Source organism: Vigna umbellata, chromosome 6, assembly GCF_029865625.1.
Source record: "Vigna umbellata cultivar VRB3 chromosome 6, Vumbellata_1.0, whole genome shotgun sequence".
In the NCBI taxonomy this organism is placed as follows: Eukaryota; Viridiplantae; Streptophyta; class Magnoliopsida; order Fabales; family Fabaceae; genus Vigna; species Vigna umbellata.
This window is the reverse complement of record NC_142170.1, coordinates 13,614,230-13,640,078: the sequence shown is the minus strand read 5'-3', so window position 1 is coordinate 13,640,078 and position 25,849 is coordinate 13,614,230. Positions and strand designations below refer to the sequence as shown.

The following is a 25,849-nucleotide window of genomic DNA, read 5'->3' as shown; positions in this document are numbered from 1 at the left end:
CCTAAACTATTGACCGTTTCTGGTTTTCGTCCCTCTTCCAAAGTAAGGTACAATTTAGTCCTCAATCTTTAAAAAACGTTCGTTTTAGTCGAAAAAACGAACGTTTTGAGGACTAAAACGAGGACTAAAAACAAAATTTTGAGGACTAAAACGAACGTTTTTCTAAAGGATGAGGACCAAATTGTACCTTACTTTGGAAGAGGGACGAAAACCAGAAACGACCAATAGTTTAGGCACTAAAAACATATTTAACCCTAAATTTTATTGTCTAAAAGGAGTTGAGATATTTGTATAATTGAGAGTATATCAGTGTTTATCAAAGAATATAAAAATGAATATTAATATTAAATATATTTATAAAATTGAATCGTGTATTCATGTTTTTATATAATAATAGACTAATAAATAATAATAATCCATCAACCTATTAATATTTAGTTATAACATCTAAATATAATTTAAATACATATAAGTTTCATCTGCTTTATAATAAAAATATTTAAGAAAATCTCAGTAAATCCGTTATTTAATATTTAATATGTGAATTTATTAGAAACAAAGTTCATTAACATAATACCATTAAAATTAATTGAAATATTATTTATTTTAGAACTCAAAACTTCATCATAATTTTACTTTTAAAATATGTTTCAAAATATTTTAAAAGTAACATATATATTCAAATTACCCTTAATTATAACTCTTAAAAAAACTCATAAACGTGATAACAATTTTCCTTTTTATGTATATTATCAAAACAAATTTATGTGAACAAACCCAATTAGCCAATATTAAAACTTTATAGCATAAGAGAGTATTTTTTTGAAGACAACTTTTTTATTGGTTTGTTTCATTAGCTAATTAAGTGGAATTTAAAAGGAATAGTTGACTTGAAAGAAGAAAAGTAAACAATTGAGCAATCATATGCACAGAGAAACTTTTACATTAAAATTAGTGAAAGTTCATAACGAAGGTAATATAGTAAAAGGTTGATAAAGTGAATGCCTGAAAAAATGTGTAAGAGTGTTATTTAAAGGCAAGTGGGTTGAGTGGGTTTAGATTTGAATGAATGTGCTCTTTGAGCAAACTTTAGAATTGAATTTTAAATGCAAAGTTATTCTTTTATCTGAATAAAGTTTAACTATTTTTTAGTTTATGTTAAACTATTTTTTTGTAATTAATTTATGCTTCAGTCCATGAGTTTTACAGTACTAAAGAAATATTCTATTCTCGTGAAAATCTAAAATGCCAATTTTACACAGTAGGATGTAAAAAATGTGCAAAAATTTAAGGGTTTTGTAAACAATATCTTCACCATTTACATAATATAATTTAAAGTGCGTAAATTAAATTAATTAAAAATGTAACCCACTATCTTTTGTAATATCTCAACCACTCTCTCAGAGTATTAATCACAATTATTGCAACTATGCGTTAATTTCTCCTACCTTAAAAAATGTTAACTTTTGAAGAATTATTTCCTCCAAAAAATATCTAACTCACTCTTTCATAATATCTCAACCACTATTTCAAAGTATTAATCGCAAATATCATAAGTGTGAGTTAATTTCTCTTAATGTAACTTTTGAAGAATTATTTCAAAGGGAGAAGAGTTACCAAAAGCTTAATTTGCTCATAAAAATATAATTAAACAATAAAACGTAACTGTAATAACATAAATTAATAGAGAACTTGAAATTTGAGAAAAAAATATTTCTTTAAAATTCTAATTAAACAGGGTTGAGCTAATATATATTATACTGTAATGGATGGTCTTAGCAAATGATAAATAACTATTTCAATTTTTTAAAACAATTAAAATGAATAGAATTTTAAAAAGAAAATTATAATAAATAAAAAATAAATGTTTTATTTTATATATCCTTTATAACTCAAAATAATAAAATAATAACTTTTTTGCTCCATGCAAATTCTCTCCTTTACACTCATAAAATCCAAGATGGTTACATTTTTACAACCTGAAAGCAATTTATTATATATATGTGTGTAATAATAATAATAAGAAATATTTGGTAAATATACCTATGTAAGCATTTCGAAAATTTAACTACAAATCTGAGCTTTAAATTAAATTCAAACAACAAAAATTTAAACATTTCAAAATATTAATCTAGTGGATCAATCTTTCATACGATAAAAAATAAAATAATTAGGAATTTTCTATTTGTATAAAATAAACAATTTAAAAATCAGATTATGACAATTAGATAGGACTGGATTTGATTACGCCATCTTTTATCGTTATTCTCTTAAAAAGAAAACTCGGAACAGTACTCATACCCGTTTTTGATTATTTGTAATATTAATTAAACAATTTTATACCAAAATAAAAATAATAAAATAAAATAAAACATCATCAAATATTTAATGTAAAAAAGTACATATTTTTTTATTAGATATAATTTTTTTTTATCAAATATTAAATACCCGTAAGATGAGTAATCTTAAACAAATGTAATTTAACACAAACTTAATGTTGTGAATTTTGCTATTAAAGACAATCACAGTGGAAAACTGATGTATGTTTTTTCTTTTTTAAAGTAGAATTTTAGGTTGGGCAAGGATTAAGAAAAGAAGACTTCGTCAATAAGCTTTTGAAAAAAGAAAAAACTTTATTTTCTATAAAAAGTGTTTTACACATTGTTTTAAGAAAAAACCGGATATATTCTTAATATTTATTTATACTTTGAATAATAACATTATTAATTTTATTTTTAATAATATACAGGAATTAGGATTGAAACCTATGCCTAATCTGCCAGGGAGTTTCATTACAATTGACAGTTTCAACGTGTGGTTTGTCCTATGTTATATAAAAGTAAATAAATTTATGCTATAGTGTAGTAGCCCTACCTACTTTTCCAAACCCAAACAACTTCCTCCACGTGGCATGTGTGGGCCCACAAATAGAAACCAAAAATCCTATGCCTGTTACTGACAAACCCATTATTAGGTGCCTCTGAATCCGATTTAGGACCTGCCACGTCGGAAAGTGGGGTCCACCCTTTATTTTCTTTAATTTACTATTTAATTTTTTCTACCGTCCAAAATAGGTTTATTAGGCCATTTGACACTTCACGATGAAACCCATGTTCCACGCAAGAAACCGTGTCACGAAATAACGAGAATTTTCTTTTAATTTGTGAAAGTCAAGAAGAAGAAAGTGGAAGGTATGAAATTATGAAAAAAAGAATAAAATAAAAAAGAAAGAGATAAAAAAGAAAAAATAAAAAAGAAAAAACCAGAAATTTGTTTGGACTTGTGAAGAAGGAAAGTGACAGAGTGAGTGACACGCTCTTTCTCTCTCACTCTCCAGTTTCTTCCTCTGAAAGAATAAAATAATAATAATAATATATTTTTATTTCTACGATTTATATGATTTATAGCAGGAGTAGTAGTACTTCTCTTTATGCCTCTGTTCACTGTATTTATTTTATCCTAAAGTTTATTTTCATTGAATTTGAACAGAAGCACTTTTCTTCTCTCTTTCTCTCTCTCATGGGGTGAAAAAAATACCGATGCAATTACTCTTGTCAGAACCTTCAACACACACAATCACAATAGCCAGCTTCTATCTATCTATGTATCTATCTGTTGCTGTCATTGCTTTCTTTTGTTTTCTTCTGTTACAGCGTCTGCCGTCTTCCGCTGTATGGAGAAGCTACTGCCGTGTGGTGCGTTTTTTTTTTTCTAAATGTGTTTTTTTGTGCGGAATGCAGTTTCTTCGAAATCTTCGTCTATTTGTTCTCATGTCAATTCATTATTCCTTTTTCAATTTGGAGGTTTTTGTTTCTATGTGATCTTTATTTCTAGCTAAATATTTCTTTCTCCGCTCCTCTTTTTATTTCGCCAAGGTAAAATTTCAAACGAATAGTAGTCCTGGTAAGACCTTCGCTTCGGCCGTTCCTTTCAGTTCTTGTGAATTCTTGAGATGGCCGCCTTTGCATTAGCTTCTCAATTTTGTTTCGACCAATTTTTCAGACCTCACTGAGCCGTCACAAGATCTCTCTTCAGCTTTGGTTTATTTTGTTTCCTCTTGACTGTCGGATTGTTTTTTTTTTTTCTTTTGAGATTTCTGATGTATGGATGGTTGAGGGATTTTAATGTTTTCTCTTTTGTTTCGATTTAGTGGTTTTAGGTTTCACGCATGAATTTAGGTTTTTTTTTGGGCTGTTTTGCTCAATTGGTAGCTGTCTTTATGCTCCTTGATGTGCATCAATCAAGTTATAATCACGTTTATTTGCAGTGGTTAATAGTTTTGTTTGTGTGTATATTTTGTCAGGTTTCAGAAAAACAAAATTGAGGATAAGGGGAGATGTTTAATTGGTCCCTGGAGGCTACAAGAAAATTTAGGTTTTGCTGTTAGTGGTTATGTGTCAGCTATAAACTACTTTTGAGCTGAAATCTTGGTGGAATGACGCGGGGGAGGATCAGGGCAAGGCTCCGTAGGAGGAGCCATCTTTACACATTTGGTTGCCTGAAGCCAACCACCACCGAGGAGTTGCCCTATTCACTTCAAGGTCCTGGCTACTCGCGAACAGTCTTCTGCAACCAGCCTCTACTCCATGAAAAGAATTCCCTATTTTACTGCAAGAATGATATATCAACCACCAAGTACAATGTCATAACGTTTCTGCCTAAGGCATTGTTTGAACAGTTTCGAAGGGTTGCTAACATATACTTTCTTTTGGCTGCTTGCCTTTCGGCTTCTCCAATTTCGCCTTTCAGCGCACTGAGCATGGTTGCACCTCTGGCGTTTGTTGTGGGACTTAGTATGGTGAAGGAGGCATTGGAGGATTCTCGCAGGTTCTTTCAGGATGTCAAAGTTAATCGACGGAAAGTTTGTCTCCACATAGGCAATGGCACTTTCGGCCTAAGATCGTGGCAGAAGATTGTGGTTGGGGATGTGGTCAAAGTAGAAAAAGATCAATTTTTTCCAGCCGACTTGCTTCTCTTGGCGTCAAGTTATGAGGATGGAATATGCTATGTGGAAACAATGAATTTAGATGGAGAGACCAACTTGAAAGTGAAGAGATCCTTGGAGGCTACCTTGTCTCTGGATAACGACGAGGCTTTTAAGGATTTCTCTGCAACAATATATTGTGAAGATCCAAATCCCAATCTTTACACTTTTATTGGGAACTTTGAGCATGAAAATCAGGTTTATCCTCTTGATCCTAGTCAAATTCTTCTCAGAGATTCGAAGCTTAGGAACACTGATCATGTTTATGGAGTGGTCATTTTCACTGGACATGACAGCAAAGTCATGCAGAATTCTACAAAATCCCCTTCAAAGAGAAGCACAATAGAAAAAAAGATGGATTATATCATATATACACTTTTCACTGTCCTTATATTGATATCTTTTATTAGTTCAATAGGATTTGTTGCAAAGACCAAATACCAAGCCCCAACTTGGTGGTATTTACGGCCTGACATTATTGAATACCAGTTTGATCCTAAGAAAATTGGATTGGCTGGAATGAGCCATCTGATTACTGCACTCATTCTCTATGGATATTTGATTCCTATCTCGCTTTATGTTTCAATTGAGGTTGTGAAGGTATTACAGGCAACCTTCATTGACCAAGACATTCAAATGTATGATGATGAAACTGGAACTCCAGCTGAAGCACGGACATCAAATTTGAATGAAGAGTTGGGTCAGGTAGACACCATCCTCTCTGATAAAACTGGCACTTTAACTTGCAACCAGATGGACTTTTTGAAGTGCTCCATTGCCGGTACTGCATATGGTGTTCGTTCCAGTGAGGTTGAACTTGCTGCAGCAAAGCAGATGGCTTCTGATCTTGAGGAGCCGGACATGGATATGTCTAATTTTTCCATTCCTGAGGAGAGTAAAGTGCCATGGGAAAATATCACTGTAGATGAAGAATCTGAACTGGGGAATGTTGCTAATTCCAAGAATGATGAAGATCAAAGGACTTCCATAAAGGGATTTGGTTTTGAAGATGATCGCCTCATGAATGGTAACTGGATGAAAGAACCCAATGCCGATGTTCTTTTACTGTTTTTCCGGATATTAGCAATTTGCCATACTGCCATCCCTGAACTAAATGAGGAGACCGACTATTGTACATATGAGGCCGAGTCACCTGATGAAGGGGCTTTTCTAGTAGCAGCCAGAGAATTTGGTTTTGAATTTTATAGGAGAACTCAATCAAGTGTTGTCATCCGCGAAAGATTTCCTGCCTCAGGACAAGTGGTTCAAAGGTGAGATGGTCGTTCACAACAAACACTACCAGGATTATCCTTTTCCTATTTTTTTGTGAGAAGGGTGGTGTTCTGACATTTGCTTTTAAATTATTTCCTTTGTGATGTCATAATTCTTACTTTTTATTTGTATGCTTATTTATTTTGGTGTTTTGTTTGAGTTATACAGAGAATATAAAATTTTGAATCTGCTGGATTTTACTAGCAAAAGAAAGCGCATGTCAGTGATTGTGCGTGACGAGGAGGGAAACATCATTCTTTTTTGCAAAGGAGCTGACAGGTTAGCATATTCATGTGTATTTGTCTTTAATATTGTCAGCTCAGCTGAATGGTTGTTGTTAATGATCAAGTATGACCTTCTATCAGTTTCCACAATGGAATAATTAAAATCTTTTTCATGATTGGAGTTTTATATTCTACGAGCATATTATGTAATCACAGCAACTCTCTGCTTCCAGAAAAAGTTTGTTGTGAAAATACGCAAATGCTGTTTTAGTATAGACACTTTCAATTTCCCTATGTAAGCTTCACATCCATTATTTTCTTGCTTGATTGTGCAGTATCATATTTGATCGACTGTCTAAGAATGGAAAAATCTATTTGGACGCTACTACTAGACATTTGAATGAATATGGAGAAGCTGGCTTGAGAACACTAGCCTTGGCCTATAGAGAGCTTGACGACCTAGAGTACTCTGTTTGGAATAGCAAGTTTCAGAAGGCCAAAACAGCTATTGGGCCTGACAGAGAGGCAATGCTTGATCAGGTTTCAGATGTTATGGAAAGAGAGTTGATACTTGTTGGCGCTACTGCTGTTGAGGATAAACTACAGAAAGGGGTAGGTTGTACCATTATTTATACAGTCAAAATATCTTCTTGCTTCGCTCTTTGCCTCAACATTTTGTTCTCCTCAGGTGCCACAATGCATTGACAAACTTGCTCAAGCTGGTCTAAAGATCTGGGTATTGACTGGGGATAAGATGGAAACTGCAATCAACATTGGGTCTGTCTTCTGCAAATTATTTAACCACATAACACCATTTCATTTTTGTTCTAAATTTATTTGTCAAGTTACTTGAAAATGCTTGTGTAATTGAATTTGTGAAACTTATGTTTCTGTTCTCTGCAGGTTTGCTTGTAGTTTACTTCGACAGGGCATGAGGCAAATCTGTATCACAATGAATTCAGATTCAGCAACCAATGATGCGAAAGAGGTAGTTTTTCATTGAGATAGTAGACAAACTCACTAATAGACCTGAGTTTCATCTGATATTAGACCTGGCTTTTGTAACCCTCAGGTCATCAAAGGAAACATCTTGAATCAAATCACCAATGCCTCGCAAATGATAAAGCTAGAAAAGGATCCACATGCTGCATTTGCATTAATTATTGATGGGAAAACTCTAACGTATGCTTTAGAAGATGATGTCAAACTCCAATTTTTGGGACTGGCTGTTGGCTGTGCGTCTGTTATTTGTTGTCGTGTGTCTCCAAAGCAAAAAGCACTGGTAAGAACTTTTTCCTTTTTGATCGATTCCTTTGTGAGATCTACTCTAATAGTTTATACTGCATCTCAATAATGGATCACTATAAATGATGCTACTCGCAATAATTGGAGTGAAAAACATTGACAACTGCATGCATAGCTCTATGTTGATGTTATATGGGAAAGATCCTGAATGGAGTTCTGTTGTGAAATATTGTTACTTAAATGCTTCTGTAGGTAGATTTATCTAATCTAATTTAATCCCAATCTCTTTATCAAGTGTACGATTATAATTATAAAATGTGTACTGCTTTGTTGTGTTTTAATCCCTTATTCCTTTGGAGTCAGGTTACAAGGCTAGTGAAAGAAGGAACTGGGAAGACCACTTTGGCCATTGGTGATGGTGCAAATGATGTTGGCATGATTCAGGAAGCTGACATTGGTGTTGGAATCAGTGGGGTTGAAGGTATGCAGGTCAGTGTCCAGCTCTTTTATGCGTGATTATGTGTGCTAAATTATATCTGCACATGATGTATTCTAACATAATTTTTTATGTTGCAACACTATATGATTAATTTTCACAATATAAATCAAATTTTGGTTTTGTATACCTTTGGTATTTTAAAAAATGACTGAGGTTAGGAATATTGGGAGCCTGTCATGTTTGTGTTTTATACTTTGTTCTTCATGTTGGACTCGGGTTAAGATCTTTTGTCAAGCCTTTTCAATAACTTTATTGTTGTTACCCCTGACTAAGGGCGAAGCTTTTTGCTTTGGGTGGAATATATTGAGCTTCCTTGTTTTATCTTAAACTACCATATGAGAATCATCCAGTCTAAATTTATTGAAGAGCAAATATTTTCATTATGCTCAACACTATTTTCCAACCTATCAGTTTCATTCCCCGAATGTTAACAATGCTTTCAGCGTCCTAGTTATTTTTTTTTTTTACAGTGATTAATATTTTTTTAGTAAAATTTCTACTAGATTCTTTGGTCTAACTTATAGTTTTTGCTATGAAATATGAATATGGACTTCATGGAAATTGTCAGCCGAGCAATTTTTGAATTTAGCTAATTTGTGTGCTTCCGTTGATGTGAAATAATGCAAAATCTCACCTTGCTGACTACTTTTCATATTTTCGATATTACATCATCAGATGTGAAGACTAGTTTAGTTAAAATCTACAATTGGCCTAGAACATTCGTACTTAAGATAAAGAAAAAACAGATGTGTTTAGTTAAAATCTCACCTTGCTGACTACTTTTCATATTTTCGATATTACATCATCAGATGTGAAGACTAGTTTAGTTAAAATCTACAATTGGCCTAGAACATTCGTACTTAAGATAAAGAAAAAACAGATGTGTTCTTTGTCTGTTTGGAAGCATATACCATTTGTTGAAGTTCTGGAACTCAAGCTTTGAAATTCTTTTCAGGCAGTAATGGCTAGTGACTTTTCTATTGCCCAATTCCGGTTTTTGGAGCGGCTTCTGGTAGTCCATGGACACTGGTGTTACAAGAGAATTGCACAAATGGTAATTGATATATTTATCTTGAATCTTGATCATTATTCTCATATCTTCAATGTCTTTGATGTCAAGTTCACTGTTATCCTGTGCATGGATAGATATAAATGTAATATCTTTAACATGTTGTTTCTGTTATGAACTGACTCGTATATTTCCCTTCTAAAGTTATTCGTTATGTATACCAGATATGCTATTTCTTCTACAAAAATATAGCATTTGGCCTCACCATTTTCTATTTTGAGGCCTTTGCGGGCTTCTCTGGACAATCCGTTTATGATGACTGGTACATGATATTGTTCAATGTTGTTCTTACATCATTGCCTGTCATTTCTCTTGGAGTTTTTGAACAAGACGTTCCATCAGAAGTTTGTTTACAGGTTTGTTCTGTTGAAACGCCTTCAATGTAGTCTGTATTTTTGTTCGTGTTTGGATGAATCTAACCTATGATGTGCCATCGCTCATTGCAGTTTCCTGCACTGTATCAGCAAGGACCCAAAAACTTGTTCTTTGACTGGTATAGAATCTTGGGATGGATGGGGAATGGTCTTTATTCCTCCCTCGTCATCTTCTTCCTTGTCATTATCATCTTCTATGACCAAGCATTCCGTGCCAATGGCCAAGTCGCAGACATGGCTGCTGTTGGTACCACGATGTTCACTTGCATCATCTGGACTGTCAATTGCCAGATTGCACTGACAATGAGCCATTTCACATGGATTCAACACCTCTTTGTGTGGGGAAGCATAACCACTTGGTACCTCTTTCTCTTGTTATATGGCATGCTTCCACCAAAACATAGCAAATCTGCCTACCAAATATTGGTGGAGGTTCTTGCTCCTGCTCCTATTTATTGGACAACAACCGTATTAGTAACAATTACATGCGTTCTTCCATATCTCGCCCACATATCCTTCCAAAGATGTTCTCATCCCATGGATCATCACATTATCCAAGAAATCAAGTACTACAAGAAGGACATTGAAGATCAGCACATGTGGACGAGGGAGCGGTCTAAAGCAAGGCAAGAAACGAAGATTGGATTCACGGCAAGAGTGGAAGCAAAGATTAGGCATTTTAGAGGTAAGTTGCAGAAGAAGCAGCAGCAGCAGTCTTCAGTGGGGTCTTCAGTGGGATCTTTGTCCCCGTTATGACAGTTACAAACACAATTTATTAGTTTTCATCCTTTTAGGAGTTGAATTTTTTAATTTTTGTAGCTCTAGTCTCATTTAAATTCTTTTCATGCTTATGTGTGGGGGTGAATTAAAGCCCCTTGCATTAAGAGAAAAAATGTGAGCTGTTGTATGTAACATATTTAAGTAGAAGAGCTCACCAAGCTAGTAAGTTCTGAATGATCAAAGTGTATTTCTTGCGTAGCAGATGGTTATATATAATTCAAATGATGTTGCCAAATAATGTTAAACAGTTTTACAATTTCTGTTTTCTCGGACGGTATACCTTGTTTCGAAGTTAAAAAAAATGTTATTATTGCATTCTTCTAATGAAAAACGACTTTTTTTTCACTGAAATTCAACGCAAATATGTGGTTCAGATTAATTTTATTCACACATCTTGATCACATTCAGTGACTCAACTAATTTGATCAAAAATAAATTTTGCTAATATTTCAATCATATTCAGTACAAAATTAATTTTTACTAGTAAAAATTGTTGAACTTCTTGCTTACTGATCAGTGGTGAGTTTCATAAACAAATCTTCCAAACTCCATTAAAGCCATTGTATAGAACTAAAAGTTGAGAAAGATTGTAAATCTGAAATAAGAAAGTCAAAGAAAAACAAAATTAAATAGAGTGCAAGCCAGTGGGATGGAAATGGAAAGATGGAAACGACAAAAATGGTTATAATCCTCTTCCCACCTCAATACAAATTGTCTTAGAATTTTTCTCGTTTGTATCTGTCACCTGTCAGAACTATTTTGGATATGGCAGCACTTATCTATCTGTACTTGACAACTATGGCTATCGATATCTTCCACGTATTACAAAAATATGAGATAAAAATATCTCCTGCTTTTGCTTCGTTGTTATCAAATCAATTTTCCTATCCTTCTCACGTTAGAGTATGAGTTTATTTTTGTTTACTGTGATTGCAAATTTATATTATTAGCTAGTTAAATATTTTTAAAAAAATTATTACACAAATATATAATTTATAATTAAACAATAGTACAAAAATTGTTTTTATTACCAATAGCTGTAAACTAACTTACTAAAATATCAACATACAATCTCGATCTAAGTCGTAAACCTAACCTTCTTTTCAAGAAATATTTAGATCTAAGTGTTGTGTGTAAAAAATATTTCTTAATTTTCTTATGTAGAAAAAGAATGCAAATCATGAAAATAATGTTATTTTTTAAGCTGAATATGATGGTTGAACGTTGAGGGTTGTGAGCGTGTTTGACAAGTTATTTTGACAATAAAAGGAACTGATTGTAGGAAAATTTTCCATTGAAATGATTAATCAAAATTGAAAAAAAAAATCAAGTTATTAACGAAGGTAGCAAAATTTTCTCATCACCAACATAATGATAAGAAGATACTCAAGCATTTTATATAATCTAATTGGTTTAATCAAAATAAGTTTGTTTAGAATATAAATCTATCTTAGTAGTTTTATTTCTGAATTTTAACCTACTTGCTTCTATTTTTCCTTTTGTTAACTCTACTAATTTACTTGAAATTATTTTGTACCTTTGTTTTTCAATTTAGAAGTTATTTCGTTTCGTCTATCTTTTATCGTATACTTAATTTAAATGTAGAATTATTATATATATGAATGGAAATAAACGTTTCTTGGAAAAAAAAAAGACCACTCGAACACAGAAAATCCGTTTGTTTGGATGAAAAACGCGAAGAGTAGAGAGAGAGAGACTTATTTCCAATTTTACCCTCATCTTTTCCTAATATCTCATTTATGTCCTTTTCCTTTTCCCTCCAATTTCTCTGCTAATTCCAACTCTGTCCTTCTCCGTTATCAATTTCTAAGGTTTAATTTCCCACCCAAGGGTTTCGCTTTCATGCAATGGAACGTTGGGTTTGAAACAAGTTCCGTCTTGGCCGCAAGATTGGTAGCGGATCCTTCGGCGAGATCTATCTCGGTTTCTTCTCTTTATTCCACGCTTTTAATGTATGCTTATTTACTCAATTATTCATTCATTTATTTTTAATTTATATTTCTTTCAGGTGTGAATATACAGACAGATGAAGAGGTTGCAATTAAGTTCGTGAGTGCCACTACTATGACTTACTCTAATTCAGAAACTGTTGACTTCTACTTTTCATGTTTGCTAATTCGAAACACAGTATGCATGAATTTGTAAACGTTGCTCAAGTTCTTTTAGGTGCAGTTCGTTGTTTATAATCTTTTGTTGGGAAATCGTAAACGGTTGTATATATACTATGAAGTCTCGTGTAGTGTGATGTGTGATAAACAGTATGCTGTTGGACGATGTTTTAATTGATTTAATTTTTATGGAGGAAGTAGTGTGGCAGAGATGCCAAAAGGTGTGCCTTGATGAATTTGTCCCTTGTGCCTCAGTTTCACAACTTCACGGGGCATCTGACCGTATATTTAATGCAGCTTATCTGCTGTAATTGGTGGCATTGGTGATAGTTGACTTTTTCAAGAACTGTGTTGGCTGTTGAGGATTAGAATTATGTTTTATGAAATGTTTCTTTTCCATTTCTCTTTGCCTTTTGATTCAGGAAAGTGCCAAAATCAAGCTTCCTCAGTTGTTGAGTTAAAGTTATAAAATACTGCAAGGAGGAAGTAATGTCCTTTCTTACTGAATTTCTATCCTTCCTATCTCTTTGCCTCCTGTGTAGAATCTGTATTACTCAGCTTAAATGTTTGTTGGTCACTATCTTTATTTGACAGCTGGGATCGAAGGAGACTACAATGCCCCTTGTGATGGATTTACTAGGCCCTAGTTGCTGTAAAATATTGACAGAATCACAAACAAAATTTTGCTGAAGCGTGTAGAGTCACTGTCTTTAAGGATTTATTTGTGGTGTGTTGCGCAAGTCTCCCAGGATATAACATGAACTTTCCATAATATTTATTATGACCTCAAAACTAGTCAGGATCTCTCAAAAGAGTATAAAAATAATCCAGAATAATTTTAGAAAAGAGAAAGAGCTAAAGAAAGAAAGAATGAAACTCATAAAAAAAAAGAATGAAAATGACTGCATTTGGTGTGTTTTGGAATGGAAGAGAAACTCCTGTTTATAGAACTAGAAAGAATCAAGAAAATAAAAAAAATTAAAAATTATATATGATTTAATTAAAATAAATTTGTACGTTGAAAGAAAATGAACGTTGTGACCCAATGTTCCAAAAATTCAAGCTCACGATTTAATGTTTTTAAACTACACATTAACTTTTGCAATAATATAATATTAATATATTATAACACTAGTCTCGAGGATTTATTCAATTTCTGTAACCGGAAATTGTCCCTCAAAACTGTTCTCATGCTTGCTGATCAGATTGTGGGATGTCTTGTATTGTGTAGATAGTCTTCTAATTTACGTTTATATTTTGTTTTAAATGGGGCAATCTCGAACCGTTTGCTGATAAATCGAGTTGAATTGATTCATTCCAAATAATTTTTACATAGGGACATCAAGCCAGACAACTTCCTAATGGGTTTGGGGAGGCGTGCAAATCAGGTATTGGTTTGATGCCTGCTTTTCCAATCATTTTATTTTTGTCCCTTTCTGTCATCTGTTAAACTTGGATGCATCCTTCTAAAATTGACCTCTTTTATAGGTTTATGCTATTGACTTTCGCCTTACTAAGAAATACAGAGACACCTATCGACATATTCCTTACAGGTATGTTGTTTTTTATTCTGTGTGCTTGTAGCAAAGCTATAACTAATTTATTTTCTAAGAACTAGAAATTAGTGATAAACTGAATATGGCAAATCCAATATCTGAAACTGTTGTATCGTTATTTAAGGACACTGACTTTTTAGGGAGAGGGTTACCTAATAAGAGTTGACGCTTTTTATTCAGCAACACTAAGGTGTGTGCAGGGGAAGTAGGTGTGCCTCTGCTTTGTTACTTATGCAGTTGTGAAGTATTCTAATTGTGGCAATATACGAAGCTAGTTTATTCTCACTAGACCTTTGAGTTGATAAATCTGTTAACGACCAAATGTGGATTTGTGATATGGAACTGCTTGAAAATTTTAATGTACCTGCTATTCAAAGTTCTATGGTTAACTGAACAAGTTAACTGATAGGTGCTACATTGTGAGTTACATGAAAATTGATGGGTGCAACTGTTAAATTCTTTATTAGAGCAAAGCCGTAGGGACGACTTGGAATCACTTGGATTTGTTCTTATGTATTTTCTTGTTAAAGGATTCCAGTTTGATTATGTTTTTTGATTGGACCATTTTGAAATGTCAGCATTCCCAAATTGCCACACCTGCTGCTCGTGCTATTGCAAATGATGGTTTGCTATACAGTGGCATTAGGTTTGATATTTGCTTTTGATATTAAATTATCTTACTTTTAGTAACATTTTCAGGGTTCTGCTGCTGGACCAAGTTCTGGGATGCCGCCAGCTGTTGTAAATGCTGATAGACAGACTGCTATCTTAAAGATTTTTAATAATATTTATCTATGCATATTAACAATAATTATTTTATATGTAGAATAAAAATAAAATAACAGATACTTTAAAGCTAAGTTCTTTACAACACTATAGTTTTAATCACATTTAAAATATAATTTATGATCATTTAAATTCTTCAAATTTAAGTTAACAAATAATGTTTTAAAATGCAGATTTTTAATAAATGTAGATAGGATGAAGGCCTAACAACTATCTAAGCTGTAACATGTTTTCCAAATCCTTAACATATATTTTAAAACTCGTATTTTTTAAGCATAGTTGAAATTTATTACATATATTTTAAGTCTCGTGTATATATGTCTTTCTAATCAGTCATCGTTCAAGTGTTTTTTCCTCTCTTTAGTAGTGACAAAAAAGAAATAAATAAAATAAAATAAATTGATAAAATAAAAAATGGCATTAAACGTGTTTGATAAAAAAATAGAGAAAATATGAAAATAAAATAAAGAGACAAGTAGAAATCTATAAGAAACAATGCAATAAATTTCATTAATTTTAAACTATTTTCCTCTTTATTCTCTTCCACAAAAGATTCAAATTTATTTTCATCTTCATTGTTCATCTTCCATTCTCTAAGCAAAACTATCAACAAAATTTTAATAAACATCAATTTAATACAACAAAGAATCTATCAATAATTTTAAATGGGATTTGGGTGAAATCCCACAACAATTGAGTGCTGTGATAACAGTGATTCTTTTTAAATTAACAGCAAAGGGGGCATAAAATATTTGTGAAGGACCACTGATAATTATTTTTAGATCAATTAACCCTAACTTAAATAAAAATACATTTACCTTTAATATTAAAAAACTAACATCATAAAGCATTGCAAAATTAAACAAAACATCCCCTTAAAAGAAGTTCACTTTTAAAATGTGCTTTTGAAAATTTCAAGGAACAATTAACAATGTCCTGTATTCTCTCTCTAATAATATAGAGATACATTATGGGTCTGATATCCTTATTATCTTTCGTTTTATCATTATTTTTTTGGCCATATTCTATTTTGTTTTCATCTCCACTAATCAGGAAAAAATGTCAAAAGATAAAAGAATCACTTTTACAGGTACAACAATTTTGTTGGAATCCTTGACATTTTAAGTAAAAGTGGTCACAGTGTTCAACTATTCAAGATTTTTTGTATGGTTAGTTGATGAACAATTGAAAGAGATTTCTGACATTGTTTAAAACTTTATTTCAAACCAACTTCGTATGAAAAAAAAGCCATCGAGGTTTGCCAGAAGAAAACTCTCTCTTGGGTTTGAATTTAGCTATGAAAAACAGAACAGAAACAGAGACAAACAGAACATTGTCGTTATCCATATAACAGGCTGAAACAGAACAAAAACAGAACATAAACATAGAAGAAACAGAGTGATCCTGTCATAGAACTTTCATTTATTTTGTTCTTCAGACGCATAATTATAATTATAATTATAATTAAAATACAAACAAACTAATAAAAATCTACTTCATACCCAGTATATTCATCTTAAAATGTGATCTGATAACCAGGAAATTCAGCAGTAGTAATGGAATTTCATACAAAAGGGAGTTAAAGTTCTGAACACCAGAAAGACAATCTTGTTCCAATAGGATTTAAACATTCACTGTGAAAAAAACAAGAAACTCTGATTACTGAAAAGAAAAGATGAAGAAGAAGAGAGAATGAAAGATGAATCACCACCATCCATAGAGAACTTGAGTGTATGTGTGTTTGATCCACCTGAAACTCTTTCTGAGAGAGCCTTTCATTTTGCCTTCTGCTGCATATATTTTATAGCCAGCAACTCTCTTCTTCCTCTGCAACTCAGGATCATTGAAGCTCCAACTTTTTGATGGTTTAGAAGCTGCCCTTTTCACTTTCTTCACCTTCATCTCCTTAGCACTGCTACCTATCTGCTTTCCATGACCAGAACAACCATTATTCGCACTGTGACATCTCAGATCCTTCATGCTTTTTGGGGCCACCTTGTCTCCACAGTTGCTTTCATCTCTGCATGACTTCGATCTGAACTCCATCATCATGCCAACCACAATGCCCCTATACTAGTAAGAAACAACAACTTCTCAAATAAAAGGGTTTGTGCCTTTGCTTTTTTGTATTTTTTTTTTCTCTTTAATTTTAGTGGATATTTAAGTATGTGTATAAGCAATGATGATAAAGATATTTGTTGCTATATATAGATAAAATTTTTCGAAAATAATTAGTATTTATTAACTGGATATAATGATTATTTTAATGTTTGTTCATAAATGGATAGGATATATATTATATTTGACATGTGAATATTTATTATCGGTAAAAAATTAATATTAAAACTTAATTTATATTTTATTAAATTTTTAAGATTTTTGAATGAAAATGATATAAATTTATTATATAGATTGATTTCATGTTTGGTTGGCTGGTTTTTATCTAATAATCCATTTGAAAAATTTATCAAATTTGGAATAAATCATAGTTTTGATCTTTTTACATTATAGTTAGTTATACTTTTTAGAAAAAAAAATGTGATGCTAAATTGAAAACTCTTTACTTAATTTATATAGTAAAATCATTTTGAATTAGAGAAAATATAAGATTAATATCATATTTCATTGGTGATGTTTGTGTTCCATCATTATGAAATTTAGACTAAATAATAGTGTTGGTTGGAAAAGTTATTCCTTTTAGAAAAATATTATGATATTAAATTGAAAACTTTGTTTAATTTATATAATAAAATATTTTTGAGTTGGAGGCCATAGAAGATGAGATGTTGTTTTCATTAATGAGAAAGAGTAGGGTAAGGTGGGACTCATCCAACTCTCTTTGCAGAGCATTTTCATGATGCCACTGGATTCACTACCACGTGCAAGTGTAAAAATTAACCGTCCGATGCAGCCATAAAATAGCATTTTTATTTCGAATCATTTTTATACATATATTTCTTCTTATATATAATATAGTTTGATTGTAAATAGGTGATGAGATTTTAAAGATAGTTTGATTATTTTTTTATATGAAAAAATCCTTTTATTATTAAAAAGAAAAAGATTTATTTATAAAATATATTTTTTTAAATTAGATACATATATGAGTCCAGCCATATAAGAACCGGTCCAAAACTTTAAGACAATAAATTAATAGATATTTCATCTTTACATAATATTTTACTTTTTCATTTTTATTCAACGTGTGATTTTGACTCACTTATTCCCAACATAAGAGTAATGGTTATAAAATAAAGACTAGCTATAATTATAAAATTAATTTAAATAACAAGTCTATGTTCTATTAAAATAATGTGTGTTTTTTTCTATTCTACCATAAAAATATTCAAATAATGAAATAACATTTTTGTTACGACTACTTATGCTTTATTTATCCGTCATTTTCAAAATATAGACTTAGTAATTAGTAGCCGGATGATATTGAAAGAGATGGATTGACCATGTAAGAATAAAAAAAATTCAAAGTTATTTACCATTTCTTAGGAGTTATTTTCATTTCGGGTTTGATTTTTGTTATCTCATGATAATATATAATATTTTTTGGACTTTTATTTGTACATAACGTAATATATAAAGACTTTCTCAAGCATTTAATAGTATCTTTAAGCTAATTTGTTAAAAAAATGTAAATAAAATATATTTAAGATGTTCCATTTCTAGCTATCAAAGCCTATTAAGTATGAAAAAAATACCGAGAAAATTTATTTTTTACTTTTTGAAGAAATAAATGTAAAATATTTGATCTATTTGGGAGTAAGTCCATGACCACAAGCCTTTATGAGTAACAGACATCTCTCATTTGTCGTATAAGAGACTTAATTATTTATATTATTTTACCTTAAAATGCATATAAGCTCAAAATTACAATAATCGAAAATAATGAACTTAAATATAAGTCATGAAATTTATAAATAAAGAGCATGAACAATTTAAAAAGAATTGAAAAATAAGATTTTTAAGCATTTATAACATAAAGATGTAAACATAAATATATTGAAACTACTTATAAAACCTAAATCTAATATAATTACATAAGAGATTGACATTATTATCTATTAAAAAATTTAAAATAATAAATTAACGAATCTTTACTTTTTATATATAATGTTCTAGTTTTTTATTTTTATTCATTAGCATTCAAACATTGTTAATATATAAAAAGAGTTATACTATAAAAAAAAAACTCTAAATGAAATAATATAATTATTATGGAGCTTCGAAGTTCCAATATTTTGTCCTCTTTAATTGCAAGAAGCATTTGGAAAGTTGGTATCACAATTTTCTACAAACTTGGCTTTAAAGTTTTAGCCGAAAGTGCAGTCTGAAATGAAAAAAATTATTATTAAATATGATGATAAGTGTGTTAATGATGTTGAATCTAATTGGCAGTGTTCCACTAAAACAAGTAGTTGATAAGGAGTTAGCATGTATCTTTCAATCTCAACAACACTTTAATTATGCAGTTTTCAAAACCATCCATTTTAACAATCTACTCTTTCAATAATGCATCCTAATGCACCATAACAATATTATGCATGCAACACTTTGCGTCTAAAATACTTTCCAATTATTATACTCTCACTTTTTTCTTCTCGCAATCAAAACTAGATATTTTAGGAATCATTTAAACTGTTTTTTACAATACAAATATTATGTACACTAAAACAAGATAATTTTTTATTATATAAATGTTTAAATATGTTTATACTTTCTGAATTTGAATGTGAAATTGATATTTATTTATCATAAATAATCATTTATCTTTAAAGTTTGAAGACTAAAATATATATTATAATTTAAAACAAAAACGATATCCAAATTCAAACATTTTAACATATTTAACCCTTACATGAATATGAAATATATTTTACAAAGAGCGATTTAAAGCTTATTTTAACGTGTTATATTGTTTACCAGATCGATTTCGATGTAATTTTGAATGCTTTTTTATGTAATTTTGAATGTTAGGAACATTAAAGTGGTATCCTGTTATAGCTTTTAGTGTCATGAAATATTTAAATAAATGAGTTTTATGAACTAAAATTCTTATGCTTGTTTTTGTATAATATTGTTCAAAGAAATTGTGTTCCTTTTTTATGTCTGTTTTAAAATTTTAAAATAGCATAATTTTTTTAGTTATATCTATATTTTTATTCTTATTATGTATCAAAAGTGATTTAGTGAGAAAAAAAAAAAAAATATATATATATATATATATATATATATATATATATATATAAATTAACTTGTTTAAATTTTATATACCAATACATCTTAATGACACTCTTAAACATATAACATATGAATAAAATATAATTTAGTGTAAATCATAAAGAAAAATAAGCTTAAATAGTTTTAATATTAGAATCGCACTCAATCGTTTCATTCCATATATTCTATTAATTATATTACTAACTTTACTTAAATGCTCTATTTATTTGATGTTATTTTATAGATTATTTTATTAATATTGATTTTAAAATTTTGAATCCATTCACCTTAAACCCCATCGCATTTTCGTTTTTTTTTTAAGATTTTATATTAATTCCCTTCCATCAATTTAACATATGAAAGTTCTCTTAGGGGAATTGTTAATTTTTTAACTTTTGTTAAGACTTTGTTCAGGGAAATTGTTTTTGTTAAAAAATTAAGTGTGCGGCCTGACATAGAATGAAAATAAAATATAAAATAGGTGTGAAATTCAAAATTTTAGTCCATAGAGAATGCCCTGATCTTATTAGAGAGGAAATTACCGACTCAGAATTTAAAAAGTATTTTAATACATTACATTTTTTCTATTATTATTATTATTATGATGATTATAGCACATTCATCTGAATGGGAAAAAAACACACTCAATCAACTAACAGCATGCTTTTGAAAGAATTAAAACGAAATAATATAACCTTTTAATTGTCAAAAAGAAAAGGACATAAGTTGCTTCAAGTAAACGCGATTTAAAGCCTCTATTGACAGGTTATGATTGGACGTATGAATATAATTTATTAACCAAAATATCTTTTACTCAAACTAAATAATAACTCTCGAATTACTAAATTTCACGTAAATCTTTACATTTGCAGAATTTCGTAATGCATACGGATACTATATTTTGTATCTTTGACAACAAAAATAGGTCAAGGCATCATTCAGAAATAAAACACATACCACAATTAAAAGAGAAATGACTTAGAACAAATTTTATAGAATCCATTATAAATAAAGTAAGGCGTCATTGAACTCTAACCGGTAAAAATTGAAAAAGAAAATAAAGACACAAAATAATAGTTGTCAAAAAGTAATAGCTCTGATGACTTAACAGAGAATAAAAATTAACCCATCAGAGCAGATCAGCAACATTTGAGGGCAACTCCTCTACAGTGACATTGTAGAACTTCTGAATATCAGATAGCATTCTGGCATCTTCCAGTGTCACAAAGTTTATGGCAACACCTTTTCTTCCAAAACGCCCACTTCGCCCTATGCGGTGAAGATAATTTTCAGGTTGGGTAGGCAGATCATAGTTTATAACCAAAGACACCTGCTGTACATCTATACCACGAGCCAAGAGGTCAGTGGTGATTAGAACTCGAGAAGAGCCAGAGCGAAATTCACGCATGATGATATCACGAGTGTTTTGGTCCATGTCTCCATGAGTGGCTGAGACTGTGTGATCATTGCTTCGCATCTTGTCAGTGAGCCAGTCCACCTTGCGCCTTGTGTTCACAAAGATGACACTCTGGGTTATAGCCAAAGTCTCATAAAGGTCGCATAATGTCTCCAGTTTCCATTCTTCCTTGTCAACATTCACATAAAACTGCTTGATACCCTCAAGGGTCAATTCATCACGCTTTACCAGGATTCTCACTGGCCTATTCATGAACTTTCTCGTAATTTCCAGGGCCTCGGGTGGCATTGTAGCAGAGAACACGCCAACCTGAATTTGACCAGGCAGTAGCTGGAAGATGTCATAGATCTGCATTTCGTGCACCAAAATAAAAATTGTTAGCTATTTAACTCGAGATGGCTTCATCTAGCACAAATGTAGGAGACTGTTTTAAATAAAGAGAAATATTACAACAAAAATAAAAAACATCAGTAATACGCACGACACAATGTTAGATGAAAGTAAAGGAAAAAAAATACAAAATTCAATTTGTTTTAAACAAACAAGTGGAAAACCAACAAACCTGGTCCTTGAAACCACGTGAAAGCATTTCATCAGCCTCATCCAAAACAAACATCTTTATGTGATCAGGGCGAAGAGACTGTCTGCGCAACATGTCAAACACACGGCCAGGAGTGCCAACAACAGTATGTACACCAGCTTGGAGAATGCGCTGATCCTCACGGACACTGGTCCCACCAACACAAGCATGAACCTTGACGCCAAGGTAATCACCGAGAGCTCGCATAACCTTTTCAATCTGCTGTGCAAGCTCCCTTGTTGGTGCCAAAACCAAAGCCTGGCACTGAACCAATCCATAATCTAGTTGCTGCAAAATTCCAGAACAGAATGTAGCTGTCTTTCCAGTTCCAGACTGAGCCTGCTGAATCACGTCCAAACCCTTGCAGAAAGGAACAATCCCCCTTTGCTGTATTGCAGAAGGCCTCTCAAAACCTATATAACGAAGAATAAAAGATTCCACATCAAACTGTGCTACAGCTAACTGCATATAACATTTGTTTTGTTGTTAATAAACGATAGATATCATATAGTTGTTACCTGCAGATCCACTTTGTAATCTTCTAAGAAATAGTTTGAAATGGAAACAGATGTGTAATTTCAGAAAACAATTCGAAGCATATGATGTCAAAAAAAAATGGCCAAGGCCCCTATAATGCTACACTACTTGATGTTATAAAGGCATACTTGTTTTGAAAAGGTCAATCCCACATCTAGATCCTACAACTCCAGGTTGGTGAGAACTGCCCCAGGACTCCCCTTGAAATGAATCTTAAAAACTTTTAAACTTCAAAGAAAAACTTCAGCAAATTAAATAAATGATAATTTAAACTGTTTAGCTAAAATATGATTACAATTGTATGACACATCTTAAAATTGCTAATTAACTGACACAGCCACACTTACTGACATACAGCCTTTGTTTTTTAAACACACGCAATTCTGTAAAAGGTCAATTCAGCAGCCTAAAAAAACGACTTTTAGAGTGTCAACTCTTTAGAAAGGGAATCTATTAACCAGCATCAAGAGTGGTAAGTCCTAATATTTCTCAAGCATTGAATAAGCACAAGAGGAAACAAACTAAAAAATCATTTGCCATACCATAAGCATATATGCCTCTCAGAAGATTTTCTTGTAAACCCATAGCATCAAAACTGTCATAGACTTCATCATATGAGGTGAAAAACTCTTCTCCATCGGCAGAAAGCCTGTAATTAATTTTCAAAACAATAATTAAAATTACAGAAAACTGCAAGAAGAAATAAATCAAGCATCACACGCAATGAAAAATATGAAGTGCAATAACTTACAATTCATTCATCTTAGAATCATACTGCCGAGTATCAAATTGAGTACCCTCTGGAGCCAATCCTGCCATCACTGCAGAACAGAAACTTCAGTAAAATTAAACAGATACGTGTACATAAGAAGACCTAACAAATACAAAATCAATAACAAAAATTAATTCCCAATAAATCATCGCAAAACAACACTAGTGAACGAAGACGAAGGGGCTCTTGGCTATGCTAAATCCTTTTTCTGTTCGCATGATGCCAGATAAGAAAACAAATTCAAAACCACCAATAAATAAAATAAAAACATATATTAAACCGATCAAAATTCGGATCACTACTCTAATCTGCGTCAAAACAGAAAATGAAAAAAAAAAAGAATCAACGGTTAAAAGCCGATAATGATTAAAAATTTCAGTTCGAACTAACCGTAAAAAAATAACAATAACCTAACACCTAAAATGGAATGAAAAGCTTTGCGAAGAAAGCAATCAGATCAAGCACATGTTCAAAACATAACAAGGAGAGTGATACGGAAACAGAAGAATATGAAAATAAAAGGCGATTTATGGAAATGATGAACGTTAGTGAAGATAGAGAGAGAAGTTAGGGTTACCTGATGTTGTTGGAATAGAGAGAAAGAGAGAAGCGAAGAATGGGAAGCGAAAGAGGAAGTAGGGTTTCCCAAACTCCTCGGATCTGCGCCGTGGAGTTGAAGGGAAGAGAAAGGAGAATGAATAGAATAGAAGGAATGTGTTGAGTTTAGGTTTTGTTATGTTATTACTTCTGCTTTTTTTTTCTACTATTCTATTCTACCTAGTTTTTCGTTGCATCACCCAAAATAATAAATACTATTATTTTAATTATAAATAATATATGTCTTTTTCTTTTATTTTTCTATAATTCTTTCTATATAAAATTTGTATATTTCATATTGGTTTCAAGTTAATTTTGGAGCTGTTCCCCAATTAAATCAATATAAAAAGAGTGAGTTTGGAGTGGTACAAAGTAGCCAGTATTTTTCTTCAAATTAATATAACTAAAAAACAACAAAAATTTGTATTACAAAACTAATTTTAATATATATATATATATATATATATATATATATATATATATATATATATATATATATTAAATTACCCGTTTTTAAAATATTTTATAGAACAAAAATTTCAAAACACGATTTTAGAATAGGATTTTTGGAATAAAATTTATAGAATGCGATCTCTAGAATAAATTTTCAAAATTTTCATAGCATATAATACCTTTTTAGAATATATATATATATATATATATATATATATATATATATATATATATATATATATATATATATATATACCATACCTTCCAGAATTAGTTTCGAAATGAATTGTTTAGAATATTTTTTTTAAAACACATAAAATACATTTTAAAAGGAGATTTTCTTGCAACGTGTTCTCTCTTTTTTCACATGACAATGATGAGGATATGGTGCAATGTAAGAAAATATTTTGATCTTTTTAAATATTGATATAGTAGTACAGTTAGTATTAATAGGGGTGCAAGAAGAAACAGTTCACGAACTTTAGTTTGCCAGCACATTTTAGTTAACAACAAATTGACAAACCAATTTCAAATAAAACATGGGCCATACTGTTCTCACTTTGACGGTTTCTTCCTCCATCACCACACACTTTTATATGCATCTCTCCATTTTTCTTTTTTCTTTTGTCCTTGTAAAAAATTAAATGGTAGTGGTTACAAAATATTTACCTTGAAATGAATATTAATATCTCTTGAACTCTTGAACTCTTGAATCGATGTTAAAATCTGTCAACGACGACATTCATCAAAGGTCCAACTAATCTTTCATATCTCTTTAACGATTTTTTTTAATTTTTTTAACACCCTTTACTAAATTTTATTAATTATAAATAAATCTATAAAAATTATTAAATAACCTTTATACATGAAAATATTTTAAAGTCTAAATAAATAAATCTAAAAAAAATTAATTAATAAGCTAAAAATTAAAAATAAATGTTGAAGGTCCTCAACGGATATGGGAAATCCGTTGGACCTTTAATAAATCTCGATATCCGTCGACAAAAATTGAGATTCGTTAAAGGTCCAACAAATTTTCATATCTGTTACAACTTTCAACACTCTCTTCTTCTATTTTCTTCATAGACCACGTCCAAATACAATAAACCAAACATAAATAAATTTAACATGTTCACAACACCAAAATAACAACGAAATACATATAAAGTATTAAAGGAGAAGAAGAAATCAATTTGGTCTTCAGCCACAAAATAGAACATGAAAACTTCAAATGACCACACCCCTTCGTAGACAAACACGTGTCTCACTTATCAGTGACGGGATAGAAGCACCGAAAATGAAAATAAATTCAAAGAGAAGAGAAAATGAATAACAAGACATAA

At 31.2% G+C, this 25,849-nt stretch overlaps 3 protein-coding genes and 1 long non-coding RNA gene across 5 annotated transcripts; 2 read left to right on the top strand and 2 right to left on the bottom strand.

Annotated features, from left to right (window-relative positions):
• Positions 1-3,433: 3,433 nt before the first annotated feature.
• Positions 3,434-10,703, top strand: LOC124843823 (putative phospholipid-transporting ATPase 4). The gene is made up of 11 exons (XM_047320647.2): positions 3,434-3,695; positions 4,304-6,255; positions 6,425-6,535; positions 6,816-7,092; positions 7,169-7,257; positions 7,384-7,468; positions 7,553-7,762; positions 8,089-8,214; positions 9,180-9,278; positions 9,458-9,649; positions 9,740-10,703. Exons 2-11 carry the CDS (start codon positions 4,436-4,438, stop codon positions 10,421-10,423), a joined length of 3,693 nt encoding a protein of 1,230 aa, XP_047176603.2. The 5' UTR covers positions 3,434-3,695; positions 4,304-4,435; the 3' UTR covers positions 10,424-10,703.
• A 1,394-nt stretch (positions 10,704-12,097) lies between these two features.
• Positions 12,098-14,992, top strand: LOC124843847 (uncharacterized). Of its 2 annotated transcripts, XR_015780197.1 has the most exons (5): positions 12,098-12,391; positions 12,477-13,062; positions 13,913-13,964; positions 14,065-14,129; positions 14,832-14,992. It is a non-coding gene; the product is annotated as an uncharacterized LOC124843847 (long non-coding RNA). The 2 variants fall into 2 exon arrangements; XR_015780196.1 differs by having other exon boundaries at positions 12,098-13,062.
• A 1,436-nt stretch (positions 14,993-16,428) lies between these two features.
• LOC148196829 (uncharacterized) lies at positions 16,429-17,063 on the bottom strand. Its single transcript, XM_088093181.1, has one exon. The coding sequence runs from the start codon at positions 16,968-16,970 to the stop codon at positions 16,623-16,625; it is 348 nt and encodes a 115-aa protein (XP_087949307.1). The 5' UTR covers positions 16,971-17,063; the 3' UTR covers positions 16,429-16,622.
• Positions 17,064-21,112: 4,049 nt separating this feature from the next.
• LOC124834164 (eukaryotic initiation factor 4A-10-like) lies at positions 21,113-24,195 on the bottom strand. Its single transcript, XM_047308796.2, has 5 exons — positions 24,034-24,195; positions 23,436-23,505; positions 23,227-23,333; positions 22,130-22,560; positions 21,113-21,915 (listed from the first exon to the last, which is right to left on the bottom strand). Exons 2-5 carry the CDS (start codon positions 23,501-23,503, stop codon positions 21,280-21,282), a joined length of 1,242 nt encoding a protein of 413 aa, XP_047164752.2. The 5' UTR covers positions 23,504-23,505; positions 24,034-24,195; the 3' UTR covers positions 21,113-21,279.
• Positions 24,196-25,849: the final 1,654 nt, after the last annotated feature.

What these genes read in the sequence shown, in the direction of transcription:
- LOC124843823 (XM_047320647.2), top strand. Translation starts at nt 4,436, where the DNA reads ATGACGCGGGGGAGGATCAGGGCAAGGCTCCGTAGGAGGAGCCATCTT. An exon ending in GTGGGGTTGAAGGTATGCAG is followed by an intron (nt 8,215 to 9,179) that starts GTCAGTGTCCAG and finishes AATTCTTTTCAG; the next exon opens with GCAGTAATGGCTAGTGACTT. An exon ending in ACAAGAGAATTGCACAAATG is followed by an intron (nt 9,279 to 9,457) that starts GTAATTGATATA and finishes TATGTATACCAG; the next exon opens with ATATGCTATTTCTTCTACAA.
- LOC124834164 (XM_047308796.2), bottom strand. Translation starts at nt 23,503, where the DNA reads ATGGCAGGATTGGCTCCAGAGGGTACTCAATTTGATACTCGGCAGTAT. An exon ending in GATTCTAAGATGAATGAATT is followed by an intron (nt 23,334 to 23,435) that starts GTAAGTTATTGC and finishes AATTAATTACAG; the next exon opens with GCTTTCTGCCGATGGAGAAG. An exon ending in GAGAGGCATATATGCTTATG is followed by an intron (nt 22,561 to 23,226) that starts GTATGGCAAATG and finishes TTCGTTATATAG; the next exon opens with GTTTTGAGAGGCCTTCTGCA.
- LOC148196829 (XM_088093181.1), bottom strand. Translation starts at nt 16,970, where the DNA reads ATGATGATGGAGTTCAGATCGAAGTCATGCAGAGATGAAAGCAACTGT.